This window comes from Lathyrus oleraceus, chromosome 2 (genome assembly GCF_024323335.1).
Source record: "Lathyrus oleraceus cultivar Zhongwan6 chromosome 2, CAAS_Psat_ZW6_1.0, whole genome shotgun sequence".
Classification (NCBI taxonomy): Eukaryota; Viridiplantae; Streptophyta; class Magnoliopsida; order Fabales; family Fabaceae; genus Lathyrus; species Lathyrus oleraceus.
This window is the reverse complement of record NC_066580.1, coordinates 414,014,968-414,037,340: the sequence shown is the minus strand read 5'-3', so window position 1 is coordinate 414,037,340 and position 22,373 is coordinate 414,014,968. Positions and strand designations below refer to the sequence as shown.

At 37.0% G+C, this 22,373-nt stretch overlaps 3 protein-coding genes and 1 pseudogene across 3 annotated transcripts; 2 read left to right on the top strand and 2 right to left on the bottom strand.

The window, feature by feature from the left end:
- Positions 1-8,756: 8,756 nt before the first annotated feature.
- LOC127123485 (mitochondrial outer membrane protein porin 2-like) lies at positions 8,757-9,202 on the bottom strand (annotated as a pseudogene).
- Positions 9,203-9,694: 492 nt separating this feature from the next.
- On the top strand, positions 9,695-10,015 carry LOC127123484 (single-stranded DNA-binding protein WHY2, mitochondrial). Its single transcript, XM_051053698.1, has one exon. The coding sequence runs from the start codon at positions 9,695-9,697 to the stop codon at positions 10,013-10,015; it is 321 nt and encodes a 106-aa protein (XP_050909655.1).
- An 8,096-nt stretch (positions 10,016-18,111) lies between these two features.
- Positions 18,112-18,432, bottom strand: LOC127123483 (single-stranded DNA-binding protein WHY2, mitochondrial). The gene has a single exon (XM_051053696.1). It carries the CDS (start codon positions 18,430-18,432, stop codon positions 18,112-18,114), a length of 321 nt encoding a protein of 106 aa, XP_050909653.1.
- A 492-nt stretch (positions 18,433-18,924) lies between these two features.
- LOC127123482 (mitochondrial outer membrane protein porin 2) lies at positions 18,925-19,548 on the top strand. The gene is made up of 2 exons (XM_051053695.1): positions 18,925-19,360; positions 19,418-19,548. The coding sequence occupies exons 1-2, from the start codon at positions 18,925-18,927 to the stop codon at positions 19,546-19,548; spliced, it is 567 nt and encodes a 188-aa protein (XP_050909652.1).
- The last annotated feature ends 2,825 nt before the right edge of the window (positions 19,549-22,373 follow it).

The window sequence follows — 22,373 nt, the reverse complement described above, 5'->3', positions numbered from 1 at the left end:
TTAGAAGATGCGTGTGCTAGGGATTACCACTCCCATGACCTGTTGTCGGTCCGCCATTGTATTAAGACGATTACGAGCGATGCCATAGAGATATAAGATTTTGAGGAAGGCAGTTCTAGTATGGTCGTTGTATAGGCCCTCTTACTCGAGCCACGAAATGTCTTGTGGTACAGGCGGAAGAGGAGAAACAGGGAGTTAGATATACACAGTAGTTTATTTTTATTTGTATTTTGGTAACATTTGTATTTTCTGAACAAATTATGTAATGTGGTAACGTTTGAATTTGTATTATTGTTTGAATTTTTATATGATATCCTTGAATTACATTAGTATCATTAGCATGGTGTTAATATATCCTTAGTGTAACCTAAAAATATCAATTTTGGACACTTGGTGCCAAGACAAAAACTCTCAAATGCTTTAAAGGGTTATTCCGAAGATGCATCTACGGAATCACCCCTAATAAATTACGGAGACGCATATGCGAACCATTTTTTGAAAAATTTGGGGTGGATAGTTCAATGTGAAGAACAAAGTGTTTTCATGGGTTAATTTGGAGATGCTTCTCTGTAATTTTTCTGTGTTGATTTCGTATATACATCTCCCGACCAGTTTTTGATAAATATGGGATGAATGGTTCACTTATGAAGTATTGTGTGCATTTTAGGTGTGTCTAAAGATGCATCTCCAGAATATAAAAAGGGAAAATTTGAGTTTTCTGTGTATTCACTCTTATTTCATGGGATGGATAAAGTAATACCATAAACTGGTTTATGGTAATATTTTCCATTTTCCCATCGAGATGCATTATAGAGTCTTTTGAGCTAAAACAATTTGAACTTTAACTTGCAAAATGCGATCAAGGAAAAACTTTTGCAACTGAATATTTATGAATGAATTATTTTTTATATAGTTATATTTAAATTAATCTAATTAATCTAATTAAAAGTTAACATTTAGAAACTCATATTTTTTTAGATATCCTTATTTTTTATATATTTTAATTAATCTAATTAAAAGTTAACATTTAGAAACTCATATTTTTTTTATAATCAATATAAATAGATAGAATTTTGCAAGTATTTTTTTTTATAATCAATATTTATCAAGGATAGAATTTTGCAAAATCTGTGAAATTATATAATTATATTATATATTATATACATAAAAGTGAAATAATATGGTCGGATCGGGGAATCTGCGGGACGAGGGGTACTTCTCAGATGAAAACTTTACTTTATACCTTTACATTTATCCATGCACCCCTACATTTTATAAAAAATACCAACTTTACCGTTATATATTTTTAACTAATTTATTATTTTATTTTTTAAATTTTATTTTGCGTATCAGAAGAGTTTGTAAAGGATTTCCGGTAGTATTTTTTAACTTTTTTTATGTGTACCGGAAGACTTTGCAAAAGAGTTTAAGTACACAAAAATTGACTACCAGAACTCTTTTTTAAAGTCTTTCGGTATACAAAAAAAATTAAAAAAAATGCTTGAAAAATGAGTACCGGAACTCTTTTGCAAAGTCTTCTGGTACACAAAAATTGACTACCGGAACTCTTTTCCGAAGTCTTCCGGTACACACAAAAAATATTAAAACAATGTTTGAAAAATGACTACCGGAACTCTTTTGCAAAGTCTTCTGGTACACAAAAATTGACTTCCGAAACTCTTTTGCAAAGTCTTTCGATACACAAAAATATTTTTAAAAATGCTTGAAAAATGACTACCGGAACTCTTTTGCAAAGTCTTCCGGTACACAAAAGTTGACTACCGGAACTCTTTTGCAAAGTCTTCCGGTATACAAAAAAATATTAAAAAAATGCTTGAAAAATGACTACCGGAACTCTTTTGTAAAGTCTTCTGGTACACAAATTCTTTTTTTTAAAAAAAATTAAAAATTAAAAAATAAATTAGTTTAAAATATATAAGGATAAAATTGGCATTTTTATGAAATGTAGGGGTGTAGGGATAAGTGCAGGGGTATGAGGTAAAACTTTCTTCTCAGATTCGTGCCTCGAAGTGTTATCGGATGAACTTTTTCATCCATCATTGTTCGTGTAGAGGGAAAATCCCCAACTTTAAAATCCCGGACAGATATCCCCAACTTCAAACCCCCGAACAGGTATCCCCGTGAGAATTTCTATTAAGATATTTAAGTTGACATCCCTATTTGTATTATGCCGGTGGGATAAATATCTACCTACTCGCATTACTATTAAAAATAGATTCATTAATTATAAAATATTATATTATTATAAATTTTTAACTTTTAAAGATTGTATTTGTTGAATTGGAAATAAAAGAACATTTTATATTAAAATGCTTTATAATTTAAATATGTATTTTTTTAATTGATATCTATATTTTTATAAATAATATAAATTAAAATATATAAATATAATTTAAAGGTATAGGTGGGATGAATTCTATGGGACATATACATTTATTAATATATATACACGCTAATTTTGTAAATATTTCTTCCATTCTTTATTATAAATAAATTTAAAAAGTTAAAATTTACTTATAATAAATAAAGAAGGGAAGAAGTAATTATTTATGTTCCCATCACTATCTATTTTACAGATTATTGCCCTACTATTGCAAGTATTTTTGGCAGATTGGTACTTGGAACTGGATTCAATTGTCATATTAGGTTTTTTTACAAAAATAACCCACTTTTTCAAGGAAATTCCCAAAATATCCCTGGTTTCAAAAAAATTCCCAAACTACCCCACTTTTAGGAGGAGTCGCCAATTGAATTGGAGACTCCTCTTAAAAATTGAATGGAGGCGCCAATTGGATTGGCTAGGGCAAGTGCCCTAGCCAATCCAATTGGCGCCCCTGTGTAGGATTTAGGAGGATGCGCCAATAATTTGGAAATCATGTTTGGTGTTATAAATAGATGCGTTGTGTGAGTAAATGTTCCACATCTCATACAATAATTTGGAAATCATGTTTGGTGTTCGTCGCCGATACGGTAAGGTGATTTATGCGAGAGACGAACCTCAGATGCTAATGTTGTTCTGGAACATCACTATGTTCGATCAACTGAAGCGGGAGCTGGTTCGTTGGTTAGATGGGAAAATACCAGAAGGGGAAAAATTAGAAGTATTGAGAGACTTGACAGTATCTTTGGTTGGGTGCGAATGAAGACTAATAAGGATGCTAGGGAAATGATGTTCGGTCGATACGACATCAATTTGATTGTTGTAATCAGTTAGAAATATTTATGTTTTCAGATAGCTTATTTTGTACTGATGTTTGTTGTGAACCTCGTTGTAATAAAAACTTAATGATATATAACGATTGAAGGTTACAGAAATACAATATTACAAAAAGCTTAAGACCTAGATGATGCTCCTCGATTGGGACATTTGTTCTTGTTGTGTCCTGGTTGACGACAGATACTACATAATCTTATCATTTTATCAGTGGAATCCATCTCTGTTCTGATACGTGTGCTGTTTGACCTTCCTTTTTTCTTTCTACGCATCTCGTCATTGTGCCAAACAATATCACCTTCATATGGAGGCCAGTAATCCTCCATTGGTAGTACTTAGAAGCTTTGATTATATACATTCATGATGGTGTTGGCCTTGTACACATCAGATAAATGGTTGTAAGCGTCTTGACGAGTATAAGCGCATGTTGCAATGACATGGGAGCAAGGTATGCGGAAGGCCTGGAATTTTCCACAATCGCACCAACTTCTGTTTAGTCTAACAGCGTAGGCTAAATTTGGTCTCCCCTCGTTGTGGTCCATTGTTTCCTGGACGCTGAAATTTTGCCTATGACGGTCAAAGACTGTTACAGTGTGTGTGCTAGCTTTGATGCTCTCCTCTTTCATGACCTTCATGCAACACTCACTGAATACTTTCCCGGACATTAACACCGCACTCCATCTTTCACCTTTGGTTGCGAACATAGAAGCCAACCTATAATAGGTTGATCTTACCAAGGCGGTTATCGGCAGATTTCGAATTCCTTTGAATACCTCGTTCATGCATTCCACAATGTTTGTTGTCATGTGGGCCCATCGATAACCTCTATCAAATGCCCTTGTCCACTGCTCTACTGGTATGTTATTTAGCCATCTCCCTGCGTCTTCATTAGACAGTCTAATTTCATCACGATAATATTGAAATGACGGCTGAGTTAGAGCATACCCAACATTCACCACCTTCTTGCGAAGATTCTTATCTTTTATAGCACACATGAAGTTTTGTGCAATGTGTCTGATACAGTAGACATGGGTAGAAGGAGGATCATGTCATCCGTTGTCATGGTTGTTGTAGGCACTCTCAATGGCAGCATGTCTATCAGAAATTAAACAGAGATTGGCTTGTGGAGCCACATGTGTTCTGAGATGTTGAAGAAAGAAACCCCATCCACCAGGCATTTCACCTTCAACAAGAGCAAAGGCAATAGGAAAGACATTGTTGTTGCCGTCTTGTGCAACCTCCATTAGCAAAGTACCCTTGTATTTTCCGTATAACCAAGTGCCATCAATTTGAATAATAGGTTTGCAGAATGTGAAACCTTTGATGCACGGGTCAAATGCCCAAAAGAGACGGTGAAAGATTCTATTACCTGTAGCACAGGTTCCGTCTGGCATCATCACTAACAATGTCTCCATAATTGCCACAGTTCTTGGGACATATGTTTTTAGTGCCCATAAAAACCGTGCCAATTCCTTGTATGAATCTTCCCAGTTGCCGAAAACTTGTTCAACAGCCTTTGTCCTCGCAATCCAGGCTTTCTTGTAAGATGGAGTATAATTATATGTTGTTCTGATATGGGATATAATTATACTCACCTTTACTGATGGGTCTTTATTAACTAACGGCAGAATGTCTTGACATATCAACGTTGCACTTAGTTTACGGTGATCTTGTTCAACGTTAGTTGCAATGCAACTGTGAGGTGGGTCTATTGAAGCGATCTCCCAAGAGTCGTTTTTCTTCTTGTAAGACGCAGCCAAACGAAACTTACAAAGCATGTTACGACATTCGATAACATACCTTCTAGAATCAGTGCGTTTCACTGTAAAGTCAGCAGAGTTGTTCATGTGGAATTTTTTGATAGCCAGAACACATTCTTCTTTGGTACGAAACATGTCTCCCACCTTTAATTCGCCTTCTGATCTCGGATACAGATTATAGAAAACACTGTTGGATGTTTCATCGTCGTGAAGATCCATATTTGTCATATGTTGAGGCGGATTATAGACATGACTAGGAGGTATTGGTGGTGGTTGATCATAATCTTCATCGTCGTTGTTCAGCATGTGATCAACCTGTATCTCGGTTTCCTCTTCTTCTTCATCAACGACGTCCACTTCAGCTTCTGCTTCTGGGTTGAGTTCATCTTACCATTGTGGATCATCTTCACTAGATTCATCCTGGCCGGTTAGTTAAGACTGTTGAGATGGTATACATGGTTGAAGAGTAATGTACAACTCAATACAGTTCTTCCACACCATCACTCTCACTACTTCTTCTACAATAAATACATCCACTCCATCAACACTTCTTCCACACCATCACTCTCACTACTTCTTCTACAATTTCATTTGCAACAACTTCTTATAGTTTCATCTACACCAACCCCCCGACAAAATGTCTATCCTCACAATGGGCGAATCACATAGAGGAACGGTTGCAAACATCGCAACATATGTAAGTTTTTTCTTTTGTTAACTTTTTATCTTTCATCTTCACCAACCCCCTTTTATTTTAACATACCAACTTAGTCAAGTTTTTTATTCTTTCTTTTATAGGATGTATCAAGGTTTCGAACTCGCCGGTTTTGGTCATATAATCAAGATTTTGTCTTGGTCCATAGACAACAAATTCATTCTAGCTTTGTGCGAAAGATGGAGACCAAAGACACACACATTTTGGTTCCCAACCGGTGAGTGTACTGTGACGTTAGAAGACGTCTACATGCTTTTGGGACTACCCATTGAAGGTAAGGTTGTTAATGGTAAAACCAACTATGCAAATTCAATTTGCATGGATCTCTTGGAGACTGATTTGTTAGATGATAATGCAAGAGGTCAAGGTATACTACTCTCACGCCTAAAGTCGTACTATAATAGTTTATACTTAAATGAGCATTCTACCGAAGATGCTCGAATAATAAAAACTAGGTGTTACATTATGCTGTTAATTGGCTCGTTTTTATTTCCCGAAGGTAGTGGTTCTAGCATGCATATTATGTATTTACCTCTACTTAGACATGTAGATAGAATAGGAAGTTACAGTTGGGGATCTACTTGTCTAGCCTATCTCTATAGCTCCTTGTGCAAAAACTCACACAAAGACACATCTACATTTTCTGGATGTGCTGTTTTGCTACAAGCATGTAGATGGTATGCACGTGGTATGAGTTACAATAGATGTTCAAGACACTGTATTACTCAGTATCGCAACCTGTTGGATCACCTTCGACCAACATACGTAAGGAAAATAACTTAATTATTTCGTTATATTTTGTTAACTTCTTCTACATTGACTATAATCCTATCTTCTTTCACATTTCAGTTCATTTGGCGTCCATACCTTAATTTGGATCATGACCATGAGGTCAACGCTGAAGACGCGGCCGTATGGACTGCATGCACACCGATAATACGGTTCACAACTGTGGAGATGCACAACAGTGATCGTGTGAAGCTGCAGTTTGGTATGCTCCAAAATATCCCAGATCCCCCAGCTAGCCTAGGAGAATGGCATCTGCGCAAAGTTAACGACCAATGGAACTTCAATCCATGGCAAAGCTTCGCAAGATCAGAGTGTCGCAAATGGAAGCACCGTCATGACCATGTGTTAACTGACGCAGTCATGCCAACTGAAGAAAAACCAAGTCGTACTTATATGGCTTGGTACATATCGGTTGGTTTTCAGTTCATCGCCGAGGATATGTACTTGTACGACCCACGCCATATGACTTACACACCTGACACCTCAACATCAAACCCCCAACAACAGTGTCAGACCAGATACACACAACCCCCTGTCTGTCTAACGTTCCGTTCAACCAACACACAAACATACAACCAAAACATTCCATAGACTCAACCCCAATACCAAGAGCATACCCCATACCACCACCAACAAATTGACCATCAACCTGAGACTCAACATCGCTTCACACCCACCCTATCACCCTACCAAAGTCGCCTAAGCCAGAACACCCAACGATCATTCAACACCAACCGCCCCTCCTCCTACCGTAGCCAAGAAGCCCAAACCTCACAAAACCAAAACATCCAACAACCCTATCTCTACCAAACACCCCAACAACCTTTCCTCGACGCATCGTTCACACCCATGTCTCCCTTCAACCGTCCCGGTCGCCCATCAATGAGTCAACCACATCCCAACTTCTCTGGCATGGGTCATGAGCTCAACTACGGTGGTACACCATCGATGCATACTGAAGACTATGTCGACTTGTCTGACTACCTCAACAGACCTTCTCCTGTAGTTGGTAGTGACGCTCCTGGCCCCTCAGATGCTCAAACACCGGTACAGAATCGTCAACGTGGGTTAGGGTCACGGGTTAGGGTAGCTAGAGGATGTGGGACCGGAGGTCAGTTAGGTGATCCCGGTCATCACCATTAGGTTTCTTTGTGTAAACGGAAAATTTTATTAATATCAAGTGGTCCTACATCAAATTTATCTATCACGTATACCATTTACCAAAAAAAATTGCATTTTAGGAGGAGTCTCCAATTGAATTGGCGCCTCCTCCTAAACCTTACACAAGGGCGTTGTCATACCCCGATTTTGATCCTGAATTTTTTTATTTTTATTTGGCACTTGGCCTAAAATTCATTTGCATACATTCATTCCTAAATCCATTTTTTTTATTAACAGACATTGGTCATTATCTAGCTTCTTGATCATGGTGTTTTTTTTATTATAAAATGAATTTTAATTATTTGACTTTTTTTAATTTTCAATTTGATTTTAATTTCGAATTAAGTTTAATTCCAAATTTCAATTTAATCTTAATTGTTTATTTTACTAATGATTCAAACTCTAATTGATTTTAATTTCCAAATGAATGTTAGAGTTGATATCAAAGTAATTTTAACGAATTATAGATTAATTTGATTTTAATTTGATTTTTGCTGATTTGTTATTATTATTTAAATTGATATTTAGATTAGTCTTGGATTATTCCTAAAAATCCATATCCATTTTTATAATCAAATATCCAAATTCCTTGAACCCACAATTAACTCCATTTTTTCCAATCCGATAACCCAACTCTATTTTTTTTAAATCCATATCCATTTTCATTATCCATTTGGAACCAATTTAAACCATAACCATCCAAATAGTTATACATTCCATACAATCAACTACATTTTCATTCATAACATTCCATACAATCAACTACATTTTCATTCATAACTTTCCATACAAAGTCAATTCATCACGTTCCATACAAAATAAAATGCCATAAATGTTCCATTACATTTCTATCCCCTCAACTACAACATATACAACCTAATTCCAAGCTCCCAACCTAACTCTAAACAAGCAAGCCTTTCATTTCTTCAATAAAACTCGTTGCCCTACTACAAGCTGAAGCATTGCTCTGCGTTTCCTCAGCAGAACACCACCACCTGCACCTGCTGCCGGTACTCCTTCATCAACATGCTCAGAACCTCGTCCCCAACCTGCAGCAATCCTCATCAGCAGACAACATCAAACATAACAAGTTCTGCTATAACAACCTGCCAAATGCAATCCCAGGAGTACCAATTGTCGCAGAAAAAAATCAATAGCAGGGTTGCAATTTAAATCAACAGAAGTAGTAAAACCAGCATGATCATGAAGATATTGAACCTCAATCTTTCCGGATTTGTAATCAGGTAATCGAATAGAAGCAACGGCTTTCGCATAAGACACAAAACCTGTGAGAGTAAATGTTGTCAACACACTTGATTCGGTATCAACTTTGAAAAGAAGAGTATTGTTTTTGTGGTTAATTTGAGCAGCAACATCACCGGAGGAAAGTCCTCTACTCTTTAATAACGTTGAATGCAAATCGATGTCGGAGTTGGTGGAAGAGGATATTGTGAACTGTTGATCGGAGTTGTAATCTTTGGTAAGGATATCTCTGGATAATTTTCCGATGTCGGAGAAGAGACCGGGGCCTTTGGAAGACATTGTTGATGATGTTGTTAGGAAGCTTGGTGTGAGAGTACGATTTTGACTATGACCAAGATGCTAAATATTTTGGAGGAATCTCTTAGAGTTTGTTCTAATAATCTTGCTGCAATCAACACACCAGCAACCATGTCCAATGACGACCTGTGACCTGCAAGAAACACACCAAACCAGAACAAATTTGCAATTTATGATGCCAATCTTGAAAGGTCCCAGCTGAGTCTCCTTCTCCTGTAAATGGCGGTGCAATGCTTATAGTAGAGGATTTTCAAGCAGGATTTGAAATGCAATATCAATATAAAACAGAGAGGAATTTGATGAAGAGAAAACAAAAACCTGATGGAAGGGTTCTCTCAGGATGGACAGGAACCGCAGAAACAACGACCTTCATTGATTGCGCTGGATGCCTTTTGACATTTTCAAATAGCCGGTTCAATGGTGATGATAGCCATTGGGCCCCAAGAGTCATGTTAATTCTTTCATGGCCCCTCAATGAAATCAAGTAATGCTGGTCAAGTAAGGAAGAGCCTATCAATTAAGCCTCATAGCAGCGGCTACTTTGTCTCTCTGACTGTTGTCAACTCCGTGTCAAATACCAAAGATAATTTCAGTGTTCCTGTTACAACTGCTGGGTTTTCTGTGATGAAGACAGCTTGCAGTTTTGCATTGCCACACATTATGGGCTGGGATCGTCTAACTAATCAGAAACCAAGTGAGACAGTAAGTTTTCAACCAAATCGGCAGTTGGGTGGGACAGTTGGCTTTCAACCGAAGATGAGCCCACGGATTTTAGACTTGGAATGGGAAGAGTGAGTTGCTGTAGGAAGATATGAAATGAATCCTTCTTTGTTGTGCAAGCATTGCTACATCTTTCATCTTTACTCCTAGTGAGCGAATAAAGCAGCAGATGCAAATTGGGTCTCATTATCGCAACTGCTGGGATGCATTGATTGGAATTATCAGAAGTGGTGGTCTTTTCTCGCTATATGCAGGTTGGAAAGCTGTATTGTGCCGAAATATCCCGCAGCAACAAATCCAAGCAAAGCCAAGGCCACGTGAAAAGAACCGTGTTTGAGCTCCTCATGTTTTCATTTGTTTACTGCAGTAACAAAAAAAACACAAAGCAATTGGCAAGCGTTAAAATTCCATAAAAATCCCAAAATGGAATAGAGACAAAATTCAAAGAGAAAGTTTGAGTTCATAGTACCGTTTCCGGATTGTAGCATCAAACAGGATAAAATTGATTCTGAGCACACAAAAGCACTTCTAGAAATTTTCTCCATTGAACCTTTGGGTACCAAATCAAAACCCTAATCTGAAAATATAAATAGAGAGAAGCGAATCAGTGAGAAGGAGACGAAAAAATTAGAGAGAGAGGAAACGGCGAAAAAGATACCAAAAACCCTAATCACCAAATCAAAGACAAACCTGTGAGCTTCATCGTTGCCGTTGTCACCGCCGAAGGTGAGTTTTTTGTTTCAGCCTTTGCTTTCTTACATGTTTGAGTGAGATATGGGCGATTGGGAGTGAGGGTTGAGAGTGACGCGATTTTGAGAGGAACGTGAGGTTGACATTGCGAGAGAGAGTCTCGTCTGAGAGAAAGCGATTGAGGGGGGGACCGTGCATTTGAGAGAGAGAATGACGAGGTTTGGCGTGAATGAGGAATGGACTTTGAGTGTTTCAAAGAATGTTTCTGTTCCCAAATTTCTTTTATTTACTTTTAAGAAAATAGCATTCAAATATGACTAAAGACCATTTACCTTTGGTATTCCTTGGTTTTAATTTTAATTATTGGTAATGTTGTTTAGTGCACCTTTTAATTTCTCTTTGGAAACCCAACAGCCAGGCGGCTGGGTTTTTTTTTTGGTAATCCAACAGACCTTTACTATTATTATTTTAGTTTTTTTTTCATTTTTTGTTCCAATCTAGTATGGTTTATATATTTATGTTGTTATTTAAATTGTAAACAATCATGAGTGGCCTGGTGGAGAGGGGTGGTTTCTTTGGTCTTTAGTGTAGTGGGTTTGATACCCGTATTGAGCATTTTATTTCTTTCAGCATTTTATTTTCTTTTAGCATTTTATTTTATGTTTATGTTTTTATTATACTCATGGTTGATCTGCTTTCTTTTAATTTCATCATTCATTCAAAACCATTTTAAAACTATAAAAATCATATTTTTCTCGATTCAATGTCGAGCCCATTTTCACACCCTTGTAAGTCGATTTCTTTTTAAGCATCGCCATCAACCTCACATAGCTTACTCTTGGGCTTTCTTACAATGAGCCGGTTCTCTTGCACTTACACTCATATTTCGCATCATTTGTTGTTTGGGCCTGATTTAATTATTTCATGGTTTTGAATCCCCATTTGATAAAATGTACCCCACTCCCCCGATGTGTAATAATTTTGTACTGTTTTATTTCTTTATTTGTTTGACTGTTTAGTTAGATACTAACACAAGAATAAAATCAACCATCTCCAAAAATACAAAAATATGACTCGATCCAACGTCGAGTATTTTCTCAATAAACAAGTCAATTCATTTCTCCCTCCAATTCTATTCCACTTATTTTTCAAACTTTCATCAAACGCTTGATTTAATGTCAAGCCATTTTTCCTGATAAAAACTCAAAAAATATTAATTCATAGTCAAGACTTTTTCAATAAAGATGGAAGTGGAACGTGGTGTATACCACGCACTCCTGAGACTAGGATTCGAGATGTATATCTCGCCAATCCTAGCTCTCGCCATCATCTAAATTTATCCACTTTGCTCTCTCAAACACTCATTCAAATTTCTCTTAAACGTCCATCAACACTTGATCTAGGGTCAAGTCATTTTCACAACAAAAACCAAAATACCTAATTCTTACTTAACACTTTTCCAATAAAGGTGGAAATGGAACATGGTGTATACCATGCACTCCTGAGGTTAAGATTCGAGACGTATGCCTCGCCAATCTTAACTCTCGCCATCGTCTAAAATTGTCAATGTGGTTTCGTCAAACCCTTTCTCAATCAAATCTAAGATACTTAAATCTTATTTAACACTTTTTCAATAAAGGTGGAAATGGAACATGGTGTATACCATGCACTCCTGAGGTTAAGATTCGAGACGTATGCCTCGCCAATCTTAACTCTCGCCATCGTTTAAAATTGTCAACGCGGTTTCTTCAAACCCTTTCTCAATCAAATTCCAAAATACTTAATTCCTATCTTAACCTTTTTCAATAGAGATGGAAATGGAACATGGTGTATACCATGCACTCCTGAGGCTAGGATTCGAGATGTATATCTCGCTCATCCAAGTTCTCGCCATCACTCGAAATACATCCAACCAATCAAACTCTTTTCTCGCCGCCGTGCGATTAATCAAAGAACCTTTTTCATAAATGAAAGATATATTGTCTTAAGTGATACAAAACAATGTTTCGGCCACGATTGTTGAGTAGAGATAAATGACGCTTTTCCGAATGTAGATTTATAAATCCGTTCGACGTGTGGTATGCGTCCACTCCAAATGACGCTTTTCTATTTTTCCTTGTACTCCTATCTCTCAAAGTCTTTTCTTACCTTCCACTCCAAATTCACGATAGACCTTTTATAATGTATTTGAAATTTTATTTTTAAAAATAGATCTATGAAAGACTTTTATATTCGATGAAGTTATAGAAAAAAAGAACAAGTTGAATCTAAAGGTTTTAATTAGGAGTTTGCAGAAGAGGAAAAAGGAAGACTTTCGGAAGAAAAAAAATTAATATAAAAAAATATTTGATATTTTTTAAAAGAATGATTTTGTATAGAATGATAAAGGAGTGTTTATCGTTACTATATTTTTTATTTTTAAAAAACTATAATAATATAAAATATATTTGAAAAATTTATGTAAATCCTCCAAAACCCTCATCCAATATAAATTTTGAGTTCCTCCAAACTATATGATTTTTGGTGTGGGGATGCTCTTTCCACCCTTATATATGCATCTCATACCCTTGAAAGTCTAAAAATGCTCTTCATGCGCCTGAAGATTCATATTCAGACACATTCAAAATCAAACCAGAATGCGTTATTCTGAGGTCCACCCCATTTTGAATAAAATATGGGTCAGAGATGTATCTGTGTACATTATTTACGTGTATCCGAAGATGCATCTCCAAAATGTCCCCTGAATGATATCAGATCAACACCATTATCCCAACATCGTAATTTTTCGAGGTCAAGTTATATTAAAGTGAAATAAAAGTAAAAAGTCATACATTAATTAAAATAAATCTAAAAAATCAATATCATACGTAACATTTGTCCGAAAATACAAATAATAATAATAATGCATCCAAACATAAGTTATTGGGTATGTCTAATCCCATGCCTTCTCCTCCGCCTGTACAGCACGGTATTTCGTAACTCGACAATCATGCTTTCCATGAGGGCCAACTAGGGATGTGATCCTCAAAGAGTCATGCCTCTATCTCTTCTCTATCCATCTCCAAAACACGTCGACAGACCACTGACACGTCCTCGATGTGGTCATCCCTAGCCCCAGGTACCTCCTAATTAGATTGCATATGTGGTGTTGTCATGATAGGGTGTGACACTATTTTTCGCCAATAATCTCTAGCCTTCCTATCAGAGGTTTACTTGCAGGACCAGCTACAAAGTCCTAGACTTAGTGTTGATTGTATGGTTATTTAGTTGGCAAAGTATTTGGAATGTTCAAAAGGAGTGAATGTAACTCTTGGTAAGTTGAAAATACAATAAAGTAAATGCAATAAAAGACAAAAGTCTGGTGGAAGTAAGGCAACAAAACAAAGACAATTTGGTAAGTTAAATGACTGATAAATATAAGTGGAAGCAAAAGTATATTTTTCGTAGGGAGATGACTCTTTTCTCGTAAATGTTTGGGTACTTCAAGTGTACTCCTACTACAAATGCTAAAATGTCACCCTTAAAATGATCCCTACAACTTGCTTAAATACTACTAAAAAATAATCGTTGAGAGGTTGCAAATTTGTCCCGAGATGACACGTGTCGGCCCACTTCTCCCACGTCTGTAGGTAACTACCCACGTTTCAGACACCCACGGTCGCTCCCCATCATGGAGTGATAACCTTCGACTTCGACTGACCCCTTTCCATGTCGACCCTGGATTGTCAGCTTTCATCGTCGATCCAATCTTCCGACGGACTTTATGATCGACCATGCTTTGCCTCTTCTGGACAAAATTTGTCAGCTAACAAATTTCCCCCTGAAAAGGCTGGTTTCGACTTGAGCTCGTCGACCGAGGAACCTGCCTTTTGACTGTCCAAATTTTGGCTAACCTTCTTATCACTAATTATGGTTTAATGTGTGATGATGGCTTTTTTGTAGTGCGGTTTCCCAGACACACCGTCATCATTATTAGTTACCCACTCGGTCGTGGGATTGCAACCAACACCACTAACTCACTCACTACTCCCTCATTGGACATTTGTCAGTCGATTAGTGCTTGACTGTTCATCTTACTAGCTTATAAATAGCTCTCTCTCCATCCTCCAAACTTTTCTGCTTTCGTAACCGTGCATTTTTCCTTGCATCTTTCTTCAGCAACTTCTGCAGTGAATCTTTCATCCAAAACTCCAACCTCACCATATTTTCTTCAAATTGTTCCTTCATGGCTTCTTCTACCCCCATCGCCTTTAAACTTACTGCAAAGGAGAGCATGAAATGCATTCCTCAACCTGCTTCTTCTGATGATGGACAGAGTCGCCACCGAACTTTATTTATTCCTAAAAGGAAAGAGGAAATATCGATAAAACCCAAGACAAAAGAAAGGATAAGATATGGTCATCGCAACCAATATCAGGGTTCGGGAGTCGATTACGCAAGGGGAAGGTATTAGCACCCCTCACGTCCGTTGTACTCAACGGGAACCATTAGGTCAGTTGTGTGCGTTAGTGTTAGTTCGAAATGTTAGGCTTTTCAATTTATTAGGTAGGAAAGAAAGAATAGAAGAGAGGAGAATGTTTTTGGATTTTTGACGAAGGACTAAACCTAAGTTTTTTATTAGTGGGCCTGACAAGATTTAAAAATCCCGCTCCTACGTATCTCAAAAGAGAAATCAAGGCTTACGTAGTTCTGGGTAGAAAAATGTTTGTTTGTTGGTCGATTTTAGCGAAAGTTATATTGTATTCATCGATGAAAACATCGTTTTACCCAAAACAGATGAGGAGTGGACGCATACCACACGTCGAACGGATTTATAAATCTACATTCGGAAAAGCGTCATTTATCTCTACTCAACAATCGTGGCCGAAACATTATTTTGTATCACTTAAGACAATATATCTTTCATTTATGAAAAAGGTTCTTTGATTAATCGCACGGCGGCGAGAAAAGAGTTTGATTGGTTGGATGTATTTCGAGTGATGGCGAGAACTTGGATGAGCGAGATATACATCTCGAATCCTAGCCTCAGGAGTGCATGGTATACACCATGTTCCATTTCCATCTTTATTGAAAAAGGTTAAGATAGGAATTAAGTATTTTGGAATTTGATTGAGAAAGGGTTTGAAGAAACCGCGTTAACAATTTTAAACGATGGCGAGAGTTAAGATTGGCGAGGCATACGTCTCGAATCTTAACCTCAGGAGTGCATGGTATACACCATGTTCCATTTCCACCTTTATTGAAAAAGTGTTAAATAAGATTTAAGTATCTTAGATTTGATTGAGAAAGGGTTTGACGAAACCACATTGACAATTTTAGACGATGGCGAGAGTTAAGATTGGCGAGGCATACGTCTCGAATCTTAACCTCAGGAGTGCATGGTATACACCATGTTCCATTTCCACCTTTATTGGAAAAGTGTTAAGTAAGAATTAGGTATTTTGGTTTTTGTTGTGAAAATGACTTGACCCTAGATCAAGTGTTGATGGACGTTTAAGAGAAATTTGAATGAGTGTTTGAGAGAGCAAAGTGGATAAATTTAGATGATGGCGAGAGCTAGGATTGGCGAGATATACATCTCGAATCCTAGTCTCAGGAGTGCGTGGTATACACCACGTTCCACTTCCATCTTTATTGAAAAAGTCTTGACTATGAATTAATATTTTTTGAGTTTTTATCAGGAAAAATGGCTTGACATTAAATCAAGCGTTTGATGAAAGTTTGAAAAATAAGTGGAATAGAATTGGAGGGAGAAATGAATTGACTTGTTTATTGAGAAAATACTCGACGTTGGATCGAGTCATATTTTTGTATTTTTGGAGATGGTTGATTTTATTCTTGTGTTAGTATCTAACTAAACAGTCAAACAAATAAAGAAATAAAACAGTACAAAATTATTACACATCGGGGGAGTGGGGTACATTTTATCAAATGGGGATTCAAAACCATGAAATAATTAAATCAGGCCCAAACAACAAATGATGCGAAATATGGGTGTAAGTGCAAGAGAACCGGCTCATTGTAAGAAAGCCCAAGAGTAAGCTATGTGAGGTTGATGGCGATGCTTAAAAAGCAATCGACTTACAAGGGTGTGAAAATGGGCTCGACATTGAATCGAGAAAAATATGATTTTTATAGTTTTAAAATGGTTTTGAATGAATGATGAAATTAAAAGAAAGCAGATCAACCATGAGTATAATAAAAACATAAACATAAAATAAAATGCTAAAAGAAAAATAAAATGCTCAATACGGGTATCAAACCCACTACACTAAAGACCAAAGAAACCACCCCTCTCCACCAGGCCACTCATGATTATTTACAATTTAAATAACAACATAAATATATAAACCATACTAGATTGGAACAAAAAATGAAAAAAAAACTAAACTAAAATAATAATAGTAAAGGTCTGTTGGATTACCAAAAAAAAAACCCAGCCGCCTGGCTGTTGGGTTTCCAAAGAGAAATTAAAAGGTGCACTAAACAACATTACCAATAATTAAAATTAAAACCAAGGAATACCAAAGGTAAATGGTCTTTAGTCATATTTGAATGCTATTTTCTTAAAAGTAAATAAAAGAAATTTGGGAACAGAAACATTCTTTGAAACACTCAAAGTCCATTCCTCATTCACGCCAAACCTCGTCATTCTCTCTCTCAAATGCACGGTCCCCCCCCCCCTCAATCGCTTTCTCTCAGACGAGACTCTCTCTCACAATGTCAACCTCACGTTCCTCTCAAAATCGCGTCACTCTCAACCCTCACTCCCAATCGCCCATATCTCACTCAAACATGTAAGAAAGCAAAGGTTGAAACAAAAAACTCACCTTCGGCGGTGACAACGGCAACGATGAAGCTCACAGGTTTGTCTTTGATTTGGTGATTAGGGTTTGTGGTATCTTTTTCGCCGTTTCCTCTCTCTCCAATTTTTTCGTCTCCTTCTCACTGATTCGCTTCTCTCTATTTATATTTTCAGATTAGGGTTTTGATTTGGTACCCAAAGGTTCAATGGAGAAAATTTCTAGAAGTGCTTTTGTGTGCTCATAATCAATTTTATCCTGTTTGATGCTACAATCCGGAAACGGTACTATGAACTCAAACTTTCTCTTTGAATTTTGTCTCTATTCCATTTTGGGATTTTTATGGATTTTTAACGCTTGCCAATTGCTTTGTGTTTTTTTTGTTACTGCAGTAAACAAATGAAAACATGAGGAGCTCAAACACGGTTCTTTTCACGTGGCCTTGGCTTTGCTTGGATTTGTTGCTGCGGGATATTTCGGCACAATACAACTTTCCAACCTGCATATAGCGAGAAAAGACCACCACTTCTGATAATTCCAATCAATGCATCCCAGCAGTTGCGATAATGAGACCCAATTTGCATCTGCTGCTTTATTCGCTCACTAGGAGTAAAGATGAAAGATGTAGCAATGCTTGCACAACAAAGAAGGATTCATTTCATATCTTCCTACAGCAACTCACTCTTCCCATTCCAAGTCTAAAATCTGTGGGCTCATCTTCGGTTGAAAGCCAACTGTCCCACCCAACTGCCGATTTGGTTGAAAACTTACTGTCTCACTTGGTTTCTGATTAGTTAGACGATCCCAGCCCATAATGTGTGGCAATGCAAAACTGCAAGCTGTCTTCATCACAGAAAACCCAACAGTTGTAACAGGAACACTGAAATTATCTTTGGTATTTGACACGGAGTTTACAACAGTCAGAGAGACAAAGTAGCCGCTGCTATGAGGCTTAATTGATAGGCTCTTCCTTACTTGACCAGCATTACTTGATTTCATTGAGGGGTCATGAAAGAATTCACATGACTCTTGGGGCCCAATGGCTATCATCACCATTGAGCCGGCTATTTGAAAATGTCAAAAGGCATCCAGCGCAATCAATGAAGGTCGTTGTTTCTGCGGTTCCTGTCCATCCTGAGAGAACCCTTCCATCAGGTTTTTGTTTTCTCTTCATCAAATTCCTCTCTGTTTTATATTGATATTGCATTTCAAATCCTGCTTGAAAATCCTCTACTATAAGCATTTCACCGCCATTTACAGGAGAAGGAGACTCAGCTGGGACCTTTCAAGATTGGCATCATAAATTGCAAATTTGTTCTGGTTTGGTGTGTTTCTTGCAGGTCACAGGTCGTCATTGGACATGGTTGTTGGTGTGTTGATTGCAGCAAGATTATTAGAATAAACTCTAAGAGATTCCTCCAAAATATTTAACATCTTGGTCATAGTCAAAATTGTACTCTCACACCAAGCTTCCTAACAACATCATCAACAATGTCTTCCAAAGGCCCCGGTCTCTTCTCCGACATCGGAAAATTATCCAGAGATATCCTTACCAAAGATTACAACTCCAATCAACAGTTCACAATATCCTCTTCCACCAACTCCGGCATCGATTTGCATTCAACGTTATTAAAGAGTAGAGGACTTTCCTCCGGTGATGTTGCTGCTCAAATTAACCACAAAAACAATACTCTTCTTTTCAAAGTTGATACCGAATCAAGTGTGTTGACAACATTTACTCTCACAGGTTTTGTGTCTTATGCGAAAGCCGTTGCTTCTATTCGATTACCTGATTACAAATCCGGAAAGATTGAGGTTCAATATCTTCATGATCATGCTGGTTTTACTACTTCTGTTGATTTAAATTGCAACCCTGCTATTGATTTTTTTCTGCGACAATTGGTACTCCTGGGATTGCATTTGGCAGGTTGTTATAGCAGAACTTGTTGTGTTTGATGTTGTCTGCTGATGAGGATTGCTGCAGGTTGGGGACGAGGTTCTGAGCATGTTGATGAAGGAGTACCGGCAGCAGGTGCAGGTGGTGGTGTTCTGCTGAGGAAACGCAGAGCAATGCTTCAGCTTGTAGTAGGGCAACGAGTTTTATTGAAGAAATGAAAGGCTTGCTTGTTTAGAGTTAGGTTGGGAGCTTGGAATTAGGTTGTATATGTTGTAGTTGAGGGGATAGAAATGTAATGGAACATTTATGGCATTTTATTTTGTATGGAACGTGATGAATTGACTTTGTATGGAAAGTTATGAATGAAAATGTAGTTGATTGTATGGAATGTTATGAATGAAAATGTAGTTGATTGTATGGAATGTATAACTATTTGGATGGTTATGGTTTAAATTGGTTCCAAATGGATAATGAAAATGGATATGGATTTAAAAAAAATAGAGTTGGGTTATCGGATTGGAAAAAATGGAGTTAATTGTGGGTTCAAGGAATTTGGATATTTGATTATAAAAATGGATATGGATTTTTAGGAATAATCCAAGACTAATCTAAATATCAATTTAAATAATAATAATAACAAATCAGCCAAAATCAAATTAAAATCAAATTAATCTATAATTCGTTAAAATTACTTTGATATCAACTCTAACATTCATTTGGAAATTAAAATCAATTAGAGTTTGAATCATTAGTAAAATAAACAATTAAGATTAAATTGAAATTTGGAATTAAACTTAATTCGAAATTAAAATCAAATTGAAAATTAAAAAAAGTCAAATAATTAAAATCCATTTTATAATAAAAAAAACACCATGATCAAGAAGCTAGATAATGACCAATGTCTGTTAATAAAAAAATGGATTTGGGAATGAATGTATGCAAATGAATTTTAGGCCAAGTGCCAAATAAAAATAAAAAAATTCAGGACCAAAATCGGGGTATGACAGTTACCCCTATTTAAGTATCTTCAACTAGAGAATATGAAGCAGGACATTCTTCATATGATCCTAGTGGGAGATGGTTAAATACTAAGAAGACCCGGATTTTGATCCTGAATCCCTATGACATGGTGTGATATGATATGAGATGCATGATATGATATGCGTGGATGCATGATTCTCTTTTTTTTAATTTTCTTCCCTGCTAGGGATATGGTGGACTCTTGACAGGAGATGCTACTAGACAGACCAACCTGTGGGGAATGCTGACGATCCACAGGGAGACAGACAAATGGTAAAAAAACAAACTCACTGGGGAAGACAGTCCTGCCAGAGAGTCAAACACACACTGGGGGGTAATCGAAGTGGAATTTGATAAGCAGCATTCAGAGTACAAGAGATTTCGGGAGTAAGTTCACATATGACTTACCAGACCTGAATAAGAAAGAAAATGCACAACCGGTTCAGACACAACAAACAGGTTCATATATGACCTGACAATGCTGGGGAATAATCATGGAGAATAACTCTTCAGAGCAGGTTCATATATGAACTGACACCGGAATAAAAGTTCAACAACAGGTTCATACATGACCTGAATAGTATTGAACAAAAATTGGAAAAACTCTTCAGAGCAGGTTCAAGTATGACCTGACACCGGAATAAAAGCCCAACAACAGGTTCATACATGACCTGAATAGTATTGAACAAAAATTGGAAAAACTCTTCAGAGCAGGTTCAAGTATGACCTGACCCCGGAATAAAGCTCAACAACAGGTTCATACATGACCTGAATAGTATTGAACAAAAATTGGAAAAACTCTTCAGAGCAGGTTCAAGTATGACCTGACCCCGGAATAAAAGTTCAACAACAGGTTCATATATGACCTGAATAGTATTGAACAAAAATTGGAAAAACTCTTCAGAGCAGGTTCAAGTATGACCTGACCCCGGAATAAAAGTTCAACAACAGGTTCATATATGACCTGAATGGTATTGAACAAAAATTGGAAAAAACTCTTCAGAGCAAGTTCAAGTATGACCTGACCCCGGAATAAAAGCTCAACAACAGGTTCATACATGACCTGAATAGTATTGAATAAAACTTGGAAAAACTCTTCATAGCAGGTTCAAGTATGACCTGACCCCGGAATAAAAGCTCAACAACAGGTTCATACATGACCTAAATAGTATTGAACAAAAATTGGAAAAAACTCTTCAGAGCAAGTTCAAGTATGACCTGACCCCGGAATAAAAGCTCAACAACAGGTTCATACATGACCTGAATAGTATTGAACAAAACTTGGAAAAACTCTTCAGAGCAGGTTCAAGTATGACCTGACCCCGGAATAAAAGCTCAACAACAGGTTCATACATGACCTGAATGGTATTGAACAAAAACTGGATTTGAAAATGACTGCGAAAACCGGATGTGGGTTTAAGGGCACCAAATACAAACTGGAATCAAAGGTCAAAGGATCATAGGATCGACAACAAGACCTGAGTCAATGCAAAATGAGCACGAAGTACATTTCGGCTATGCATGATTTGAATTTCCCTTTATGCATGATATATGAATGATCATGATTATGAGAATGCTGACGCTTGGCAGACTGGGAGTTTGTAGGGACAGAGATTCTGATTCCTCAACACTAATAACTCATACCCGTACAATTAACAAGCGCATCCAGAGGAGAAACTATCATGATTGACAGTTATAAATAACCAAAGGTCCATCCTTCTAGGGGATTCATAAGTTGTACTCCATGGGGACTTTTGTCGGTGCTCTAGGAATATTTTTGCAACCTTGAGCCCTTCGGGGAAACAAATATTTTTCCTTTGATTTTCACATATATCAAAGTAATTTTGTCCTAAATTTCAAATTCTTTTTCAAGTTTCAAAACTTCATTATAAACAAATAAATGGCATCTTGCATAACAAAGAAAAGCGTAGATGAACACAACTAACAATGATTGGGAAAAACTTGTATTTTATTCAAGAATGGTAGCACACCAATAGCGTAGCTCCATAGAGTGTTACAAATT

What these genes read in the sequence shown, in the direction of transcription:
- LOC127123484 (XM_051053698.1), top strand. Translation starts at nt 9,695, where the DNA reads ATGAAATCAAGTAATGCTGGTCAAGTAAGGAAGAGCCTATCAATTAAG.
- LOC127123483 (XM_051053696.1), bottom strand. Translation starts at nt 18,432, where the DNA reads ATGAAATCAAGTAATGCTGGTCAAGTAAGGAAGAGCCTATCAATTAAG.
- LOC127123482 (XM_051053695.1), top strand. Translation starts at nt 18,925, where the DNA reads ATGTCTTCCAAAGGCCCCGGTCTCTTCTCCGACATCGGAAAATTATCC. An exon ending in CCTGGGATTGCATTTGGCAG is followed by an intron (nt 19,361 to 19,417) that starts GTTGTTATAGCA and finishes GGATTGCTGCAG; the next exon opens with GTTGGGGACGAGGTTCTGAG.